We start from the raw sequence: 10,483 nt of genomic DNA on the forward strand, positions 1-10,483 counted from the left end.
AGTCAAAGCAAAGGTCCATTAGTTAGCAGCATTGTCAGGGGCCAGCCGCAGATGGCTGAGAACAGAGAAAGAGCACAGCCTCTCCTCTCCCCCCAGAGCTTTCCAGTTTCAGTTTTGGGAATATCTACCTGCTGCTCCTTCTGATATGTTTTGTCTTCCACTCAGGGCATTCAAAGTCTTGCTATATTTTGTTGCTTCATTTCCAGTGGAGGGACTTGAGGAATTCCCAGCAGAGGACCATTGCTAGGGAGAAAGGGGAGCAGAAGAGGTTGACCTGAGGATGTTGAAAATACAACATAACCAGCATCTCTCACTTCAGAAAAGCTGCAGGCCATTGAGTTGGGTGCTGTGTGGTCTTGGTGATGAGGTAGAAACATCAAATACTGCGTAGAAGATGCTGCTGCTGTTCTGACTGCCAAAAGTGTGGGTTTGGATTTTAAATAACGTGGCCTTGATTTGCAGGGCAGTCACATTATCCTTATCCTTATTTGAGTAAGCAAGAGAGTTGATACAGATGTGTGCTGCTGCTCCTCTTCTCGCCATCCCTTCAAGCCCTTCCTTGCCCAAAGACACACGTCTTACAGAGAACAGACTTATAAGGCAGGGTCTTTTGTACCCTTTAAAATGTGCTTTCACTTCAAAACAGAACCGTATTTTGCTGAGTTAAACACAGGAATGGCTCTGTGACATACTGGTTATCCTTTAAAAATTGTGGTGACAACTGATGCACTGATGGATACCTGACCTTTTCCTCTTTCAGGTCGTGTTAGCAAATATTTAAATCATGTTGAACCTCGCATTTATTTGCCTGATTTTATGTTGGTGCTTTGTATAGCTCAAGGCTTGTGGCTGCTGTGTGATGTGTAACAACAGACAGCTAAGGTTGTAACCCGTACATGTCACAAAGCCGTTTCTTTCTCCCAATTTAACTCCGCCACATCCTCTTCAGGGCAGTGTACCACCAGAGGGGTTTTTTTACCTCATCTCTTTCAGGGAGGGTGGAGGCTTGATCTGTCTCTGAGAAAAATCAGCTGCGTGTTAAGGTCTCAGAAGCAACAATGTAAAGAAACTAATGAACCTTAAGGCTGAACACAGGGACTACCTGGGATGGAATCTCCCAAACTGAGATAGTTCCCACTTTGCAGCCACATCCCCGCAGTTCCCAGGCGTGCAGGAGCTGCCCCGGAATCAGCCATCACGACTGGGATCCCCGTGGATCTGTGTGCCGATGCCTCCCTGCCCACCCCAGAAGGGGAATCGGAACACCAGAGCACGCTGGAGCTGCTGCTGCTCCCCTCGCACCTCCTGGGGTGAGGAGGGCTCCTCCTGAACCTGATAACTGAGTGAATCTCCCCCAGCCTCAGCACTCCTTGGGATGAATCCGAGCGGGAGGGGTGCCGTGCCCCGGCTGGAAGAGTGACACACGGTCTTGTGCCAGCCACCGCCACCGAGGCTGAGTAAAAATTTTAATTTATTTTAATGCAGCTATTGAGGCATTTTAATTCCATCAAAGGCAATAACACAAGGCGAGCCACCAAGTATTCGTTTGCTACTTTTAAATGGGTTTGCTTCGTCTCTGCTTGGTTGGTCCTTTTTGGATTTTGAGAGTTCCTTCTCGCTCAGAAGCACAACTGTTCAAGGGTTGTGAATTTTAAAAGTTGCAGATTAAATTCTGCGTTTCACGCATGAATATTTAAACAGAGTCATATACTCTTTTCTTTCTGTAAGGTCCCATTTTTAATCATTAATGCCTGTTCTTTTGAGCAAATAAACCCCATATATGAGATTTGTATGCACTTGAAAAAAAAAGATACTTCTCTGGGACAAGTTCCAATATGACAATATTCCGTTATGAATATTTATGGACCCATCAAAATCGGTGAATACTGAATTTGCTGATAGAAATTGTGAAAGGTTTGTTGTTTTTTCTTTTACTTTGCTCTTGAAAGAGACTGAGAAGTTCTTTGCAAATTGGGTCAAGTTCAGTACATAAGTCTGGTCAAAATGTAGCTTTTAAATTTTTTTTGGTTAAAAAAAAATTCAGCTCTTAAAGTTTCAAACATTTTTCACTGAAAGCAACTTTTGCATGCATAACGTATCCAAATTGCAAAGAAAAAAAAATCCCCAAACTTCTGACAGCACTGAATAAAATGAAACACAAAAAAAATATTTCCTTTATGGCAAAGATTTTATGTGAATGAAAATGAAATTTGAGATGTTTTTAATGTAAGAGTTACATTGCTTATTGAGCATTAGTAGCAGAATATAGCTCAATGTGGTTGCATTGGCATTTCTACTGGGTTGTAATGAAAGATTTTCATCAGGATGCATCACAATTCTGTGTTGGAGTTGTGAGCAAAACAATTCTTTGAGGAAAACAATTCTGTTGACGGTGGCAAGGTGCTGGAACAGGTTGCCCAGAAGAATTGTGGATGCCCCATCCCTGGAAGTGTTCAGGGTCAGGCTGGATAGAGCTCTGAGCAGCCTGGTCTGGTGGAAGTGTCCAAGGCAGGGGGTTGAAACTGGAAGATCTTTGAGGTCCCTTCCAACCCAAACCATTCTGTGATTCAGTGACTTGAATATGCACTTGTATCACACTGTGTTAAGGAAAACACCATCTCTTGCATTTGTCTTGTGACTGTGGCAGCATTTGCTCTTCCTGTGCCACACGTGTGGCAGTGCTGTGGCTTCTCTCCTGTGCACCATCCTCATGCCATCCTCATGTGGTTGGTTTCACATCTAAAATGAAATCTGTAATGCTGCATAGTTGAAGCCTATTACTTTCATGGCAGCTGGTCCCAGATGAGGATTTAGGTCTCTGGGTGCAAAGTGAACCCTGGCTGCCTTTCCTTCTCCTCCCTGCACATGGTGGAAAACTTGGTAGTGTTTGAATGAGGGAGTGAACAGTGTGTGAACCAAACAATCCACAAGGAAAGTCCTGTAACTACAAATAGGACATTTCTGACTCAGCCATTGCACAGAGATGTTTGCTTGTCTGCTGCGTCTTGGGTTTTCACTTGGGAATGAAAACATCATGTCAGTATTTCCCATGGGATGAGAGCACAATTTTCCAATCATCTCTAGCTGTGGGTGCCTGATTCAGAAAGTACATAATTAAAGAGATAGAAATGGCAGCATTTATAAGACATGGTTTGTTAAAAGGTTTACATAGTTGTACAATAGCAGGAGTTACTAGATGCCTCTTTAGTTCACCCTGCCTAAGAAAGCAAGAAACCGACTCGTATGGTTTTGATCCCTTGCAATAGGAGGGTTGGTCTTTTTGTCCTGCTCCAACAGGGGAGTTACTCTTCAAGAAATTATAAGTGTGCAAAGTCTAGGAATAATTTCTTTGCCAAATAGTTGATGAGGTCTAGATCTTGAGTGGTACCAGAGATCCAGGATTCAAAAAAAAGTTTAAACAGTAGCTTTTTTTAAAAAAATTTACTTTTATGTCCTTATTTTCTTTTTAATTTTTAAAAAAATTATTTTCAACCGTGTTTTTGCCTTACTTTCTTCATTATAAGAATGACACTTGACATGGTCTTGCTTGTAGCTCCTGCTTTTGAAGAAAATGGGTTTTACTACATGTTCTCTTTGAAGGGATAAGCACAACAATTTGTGACTACATGTCATTTTCTATGCCTTCGTTTTCTGCAGTGCTGATTCCTTCTGCTAAAGATGGCTCAGAAACGGGCAGTCCTGGCTGTGCTCCTTTTCTTGCCAATCAGTCTGGTTGAAGGTAAGTGAGAAAGATCCAAAACTACATGTAACACTGTTTGGTTCTCTGCAGTTCCACCTTGCCAGGACACTGAACCTTCATAGTACACCAGAGCAAATTTTGCCTATTTCTTAGCGGGAATGGAAAGAGTAATGTCACCTCAGCTAGCAAAATAATTGAGTGCCTTGCAGAATGGCACAGAATGATAAATCTGATAGGAATCCAAAACTGGTCATCTAAAGACACATCTGCTCAGCTGGGACTAAGGCAGGAGAGCTATGATTTCTGGAGTAAAAGGGATCCACATATGTCTCTTACTAAACTACTGCTCCAAGTGATGTTGGTTTTAACCGTGCCACAGGTGTGTGCTCCACAGCTATCCCAGGTTTTACTGGCATTTGAAGCAAGGCACCCAATTCAGGAACACAAGAAAGTTTTTAAAAGTAGTTTCCTTTCCCTTTAGAGTGAATTTTGCCTGCCCCATCAATTTTTCAAAACCAGTATTAAAGTCATAGAAATTTGTTGCCTAAAACTGAGGTGGAGGATTTGCAGCTCAAGTCAGCATCACTGTCCACAGCAGAAAGGCACCATCTCCACTGCACTTCCAAACTTTAGGAAGGTAGATCTGGAAGTTGAATACTAATATGTGCCCCAAGGTTGCCAGTACGGTCAGGAAGTATATTTTTAAGTGCGATGAATCCAAGAGTTTCCTGTGCTTTTACAATGGCTGTAGCACCTTTTTAATGTCTTTTTTTTTCATCTTATGCAGCTCACAACAGGGTGAGTGTGGAGGCTGGCCATGAAGCTGTGCTGAGCTGCCCCAACATCTTCAAGGTGCCTTTTCTGTTGGTGACATGGAGGAGCAGTTGCAGCAGTTGCTGCCTGTTGTCCTATAGAACGGATCTCAAGAAGATAAGCAGGCTTAACTGCAGTGAGAGGATCAAGTGGAAATATTCATCTGTCAGAGACCCTGCACTTCATATTTACCCTGTGAGCCTCAGGGATGAGGGAAATTACACCTGTGAAATTGCCAGCAGTGAAGGGAATTTTAATTTTTTCTCTTCTCTGACTGTGATAGGTAAGACTGCATCATTAAAATAAAAATTAAATTAGTCTATTTGCAGCATAGGCAGGAACAAAAGAATATTAGGAAGCGTAATGAATGCATCAAATCACCTTTTTCATATAGTCAGGTAAACTATATCTAGGTTTCCATAAATTGGAAAAAAAAAAAACAACCCACACAAACACTGTGTTTTGGCTATATTAGTTAAATCATCTCAATATAACTAAAATTTATAAGAAATTAATTTTCAACTCTATGATTGCTATTATTAATTTTAGTAATTTTTTTGTTTGTTTCTTTTATTAGCTTTTTTTGGTTTTGGGTTTTGGGTTTTTTGTTGTTCTGAAGAATCTTGCCTTTCTGATAAAGACATAGGTGTTGCATAAGCCTTACCCTGTTTGGCCAAATGCAGACTATGAGTTGTTGGACTTCAAGCAGAACAATTTTGCCCAATTCCTATTTTATTTCCCTGCTATCAGATTTTTTATTCTACATATTCAAACTCTGAAATATTGTACCTGAAGCTGCAGCAGTCTGCCTTTTCATCAGTCAAGTTGTAAATCTTTATTTAATCCACCCCTCTCTATCATCCCATCTCCTGTTAATCTGTTGTTACCTTTCGGAAAACAGGAGGAAGCAGTGCTTTAGACGCAGCCAGCTAGTTTTTGAGATGCCCACCTTGGACTTTTTGCTGTATTGTTTTTCCTTGAAGATGTGCTAATATTTCAAATTATTTTAAAATCTCATGAATTGGTCATACAATCTAAAAAATACCAACTATTTGTTAGTTTCTCAGTTGGTGATTTTATACTAAAAATGAAATAGAATTAATTATTTTATAGAAATAGAATTAATAGAAATAATACTTGTGGCTTTTTAAAATTTCTTCTGCAGTCCCTCCTACAGTGACTCTGACCCAAGACAAGATCAGGGTGGCTGTCTGTCAGGCATCTGCAGGAAAGCCACCTGCTGACATCTCCTGGATCCCTGCCAGCAATCACAGCTCTGAGGAAGAATTCCATCACCCCAATGGAACAGTGACCAGAGTGAGCTACTTTGGCTGGGCCAACAGCTCATTCCCCTCTGTCACCTGCCTGATCACCCATCCAGCCATGAACCAGACTCTGGTCATGGACCTGAGAGGTAAATAATGTTATTTTGTGATTTCTTTTTATCATGCCTTGGGGTCCTCTCTGCTGTTCTGTGCAGCTGTTCCTACTAAATGCCAGCGCCCTGGAACTAGGTTAGCATGGTTAAAAGGTGAAGTTCTAGTGCATGTTGAGAGATAAATTATTAATTTTGAAACCAAATGTTTTGGAACACTCTAGGGAGAAGTTTCAGCATGTTTTTCTTTCAATTTCAGTTCTTTTTTACAAGAATTCTTTATTTTGCTTTCAGTGAGTTCACCTTGGCTGGCTGCCAGGTGCCCTTCAAGCTGCTCTATTGCTCTCCCCTCTTCAACAAGGCATGGAGAAAAATACAGTGGACATCTTGTGGGTCAAGGTGAAGACAGGGAGAGATCATTCACCAATTACTGTCACAGGCAAAAGAGACTTGAGAGAAATTAATTTCTTGCCTCTCAAATCAGAGTAGGATAGTGAGAAACAAGAACGAATCAAAAAGCACCTTCCCCACAACGTTTTGTCCAGCTTTTCCACAGTAGTGATGGTCTGGAGAAAATTTCCTTGGACAATGTCTGTCTGTGACTTACAAGTGTTCCAAAGGTAGTAAAGGCTAAAATTCAGCTTCTCCTCTGGCTGTGCTGGACCTGTTGGAAGTCTGTTGCAGTAGGATTTGTAAGAACAGCTAAGTAAGTGCTCATATCACCAAAGTATCTCTACTAGTAGAGGCATGAGGAATAGAAATCAGCATAAAACAGTCTTTAATAACAGCATTTTGCAGGGGTGGCTGCTGAGATGTTCAGGGCTAGTAGTACTTGAAGAAAATGAGAATGTAAAGGCAGGTGAGTTGAAAATGAAAATGTGTTTGTACACAGAAATGACTGGGGGTGTGAGGCAGATTCTTTTTGCTGGTTGGCATCCACACATCTCCTATGTTTCTCTCTGCTTTGTTTGGGAGCAGAGGATTAGCTTTTTCCTCCAGTTAAGGTAGGCAGTAACATCACAAATTCATGGATACTGACATCTAGCTCTGTAACTTGCTCTCTTTTCTCATTGCTCAGACACTTCCCATGACTTCCCAGGACTTCTCTACATCCTGATAGGAGCAGCTGCAGGTGTCGGTGCTGTCACTGGTCTGACTTTATGCTTGATTTTCAGGTGCAGAGGTGAGTCCTTTGATGAACCTGAAATATATTACAATCCCATTGCTGACTATGTGCAGGTACAAGGACATGCACTTTATTGCTGAGACTGAGGTGGGAGGCAAGGGCTGAGGAGAATGTTCATATATGCACTGTTCTTTTGGAGAAGTCCTAATAAAATAAGGGGGGGGATATTTAAAATAAATCTCGAGTTTTGAAAGGGCCATAGGCATTGTATTAATGAATTACAGACATGTCAGAGATTCATTCAGGATGAAAAGGGTTCTTTCTAAGAATAGGGCAGGCTTTGAGTTTTTATAATTATTTTGTTTGTTCTGCATTTACTGGCACAAAATTCTATACTTCAGAATGACAGTTCATAAACTAATGACTAAACACAAATGATCTCTGTTTCCATGAACAGTGATAAGTTTTCCCTGGAGCAAGTGTAAGAAAAGGCCAAATTGTACATACTTCAATATCTTTCAGATAATTGTGCATTGGGCATATTAGATAGGTGATTTGTTTCATTTCTCATACTAAATGCAAAACACAGCTACTTAAGAAGAAAATGAACCCTACCCCAGTAGAAATCAGGACACCCAGCATGACCAAAACTTTCAATGAAGGGAAAAATAAAACAAGAGTATGTTAAAGAGCAGGATGTAAAAAAATATAAGAACTTAACATATGAGGGTTACCGTATTTTGAAGGAAGTCTTTCAAGAACTGGGGGCAGCTAGAGGAGGACCCCAGATATACCAGCTGTATACCCTGTAACACCCGACCATTTTAACTTCCTGCCATCCTATTTTCAGCTTGCTGGTTATGTAAACAGGCACGTGGCCCGGCAGAACACTTTACAGTAAGTGGTCTTTGTTCATGTGTGTGCTTTGAAGGTCTTGGTGTATTCTTCACTGAAACCTGAAATTTCTTTGCAATGTGTCTACTCTGCCAAACCTCCTATTTACCTCTGGGGGGGGGGGGGGGAATTGGGGAACACATCATCCGTGAGAATGTTGTTTGGATGGCCCCATCTTCATGCATAATCAGAGTATTTGAGCAATTGTTTAAGCACTGGATAGAGAGTGGTGTAGTGCATTTCCTGTCTATAAGTAACATCATTTACAGTGCTGAATTTTAACTCTCAAAAAACTCAGCATTTTCATATTTCTTCTTCACAGAGTAGTCTTTACTCAGATGTTTTATTTAAGAATGTGTATTCTTAATGGTAGAAACCTGCCTGATTAAAAATTGGATGGAACCAGACATGCTTTTTACAATGAGGGAAAAAGGTCCACTTTGTTTCACTGTATTGGAGACAAACACAGCTATGCAACTGTTATTTTTCACGTGGCAGTTTTTATACTTGGAAGCCAGGAAACAGCAGTGATAAATCTGCCACCACAACTTTTACTTACTCTCTAATTCCAGTGTGTTGTGATAAATATATAACAAAATGAAAATGTGCTGCTTTTCCTCAGGGCTTCTGCCTCACTTAATGCACATGGAAAGACCAATTATTTCCAATTTTGATTTCTCCTCATGATTTAATTAATGGTCGTGTGCCTTGTTTGTTACAAACAAGTCAGAGTGCTCTGAAGTTAGAATGATTCATTTCCTGACATGCTCTTGTGTGGCATTCAGGACAATTTCATTGACAAGAGGGAGAGTTGCAGAGATCAAAGGCTTCCAATGATTTTAGGTGCCTAAATTGGATTGTTTGTGGTCTGTCTGTTTTGTTTTTGTTTTGGTGTTTTATTTTCAGAGAAATTAGCATTGTTCATTTTCTTCTATTTTGCTGTAGATACCAACATTTCAAAATTTGTTCTCAATCATGTTAAGAAAATGAATTTCAAAGGCTGTCCTGTTGAGGCTTTGTGAAGGCTTTTCTTGCATCTGTCTGCCAGTTCATGTTTCACCCTCTGTGTTCTACCCTTTTGCTCAGAGAGCTCAGAGAAATCACATTTCTTTTGCAACAGTAACGTAACCTACCAGATTTCTTTCTTGCTTTTTGTCTGGGATCGATAGTAAAGACGATCCCACAAAATTTTACAATGTAATACAATGATAAATGTTTTTCTTCCTGTTGCAGACTAAAACCTGGAAGTTCCGTGTGAGAAGAGAAGCAGTCAAGCCTCCTGACTTTCCAGAGCCAATCTATGAGAATTACCACTCAAGATCTATTTATGTATGCTTATAATAGTGTAGGCACAAGCAGCTAGCTCAGCTACTAATGATACTCAGCTACTTGAGCTTCTACTTCAACTCTTAAGATCTTACCCACAAAAGTCTTTGTCTTTCCTGACCTAATACTGGTGGGCCACAAAGGCCCGTTTTAGTAAGTTTTTTTACTCTTTCTCTAAATGTCAGTACAGCTCCAGAAAAGGCTGGAACTTTTAAAGATTGACTTAGGGGAACCCCTTAATTTTGTTTGGAAGTGGGCTCAGCTGTTTGTGCTGCCTTTCCTCAAAACAATAATGGACACATTTCGGTGCCAGAGTAAAAGACTGCTGGTGAAAATAAAGCACTTTTCTTTCCATTTTGACAGCTGGATTCTCTTTAAAGTTCTGCGCTGGAAACCAGAAAGTGGCATGGGGGACCTCAAAACACAAAAGGTCAAAGTAATACATCCAACAGAAATGCAGAAATAAGAGAGTTTTAGGTTTTGATGGTTGTATTGTTTTGTTTTCTGGGTAGGTGTTTGCACATGACAGATGATAATCTAGTATTTGACATCTTTGTTTATTTTTGAATTTTTAACGTATTTCTTTTTCAATTTATCTTTCTGTTTGTATTGATAATTGATGGAAAATAAAACAAATTTGATATTATACTGGATACGGAAATGAGAAACAGCAATGGACAATTTGTAGACGCACTTTAAAGTAAATGTACAAATATGCAAATCCTTACCTGAAGGATTTCTGTGGTTATTTGGGTAAATGTTTGTTGACCAGTTTCTGAGAAGCTGAGTTTTACTCACAGCATGGTTTTACTTAGAACAGAAGTGTTAAGTTGTATAAAGTTCAGGTGGTGTGCTTGTTTAAAACAAAAGAAAAAAAAGACAACTCTAACCACAACATTTATTTATTCTCATCTTCATGTTCCCAAGCTAAAAAACCTCCACAGACTGGTTGTTAATTTCAGTTTTCTTTGGTCAGGTCTGTCAGACCATCCAAACACTAATGCAGCAGTAACTACACTGAAATGTATGTTTTGAAGAGGCTTTTTCTGCTTGTTTCTGCAGAGTCATCTCTGCTCCATAAGCATTCTTAGGCATGAGCACCTCCCAGTGCCTTTTAATTGCACTTTATCACTTGTAAACAGACATGGATGCCAGCTGACATCACTCCAGCCTTTCATTTTAGTCAGAAAAGCATGAAGAATGAATCTCTGCCTTAATAAAAAGGGCCTAAAGAGGCCAGGCTGCTTTC

At 40.2% G+C, this 10,483-nt stretch overlaps 1 protein-coding gene across 1 annotated transcript; it reads left to right on the top strand.

Annotated features, from left to right (window-relative positions):
- The first annotated feature begins 1,068 nt into the window (after positions 1–1,068).
- LOC136285794 (cell surface glycoprotein CD200 receptor 1-B-like) lies at positions 1,069–9,919 on the top strand. Its single transcript, XM_066177320.1, has 7 exons — positions 1,069–1,457; positions 3,658–3,739; positions 4,488–4,796; positions 5,679–5,927; positions 6,967–7,071; positions 7,865–7,911; positions 9,142–9,919. Exons 2-7 carry the CDS (start codon positions 3,679–3,681, stop codon positions 9,247–9,249), a joined length of 879 nt encoding a protein of 292 aa, XP_066033417.1. The 5' UTR covers positions 1,069–1,457; positions 3,658–3,678; the 3' UTR covers positions 9,250–9,919.
- Positions 9,920–10,483: the final 564 nt, after the last annotated feature.

Source organism: Chamaea fasciata, unplaced genomic scaffold (genome assembly GCF_029207755.1).
Source record: "Chamaea fasciata isolate MVZ Bird 193981 ecotype frontalis unplaced genomic scaffold, bChaFas1.0.hap1 SCAF_2, whole genome shotgun sequence".
NCBI lineage: Eukaryota > Metazoa > Chordata > Aves > Passeriformes > Sylviidae > Chamaea > Chamaea fasciata.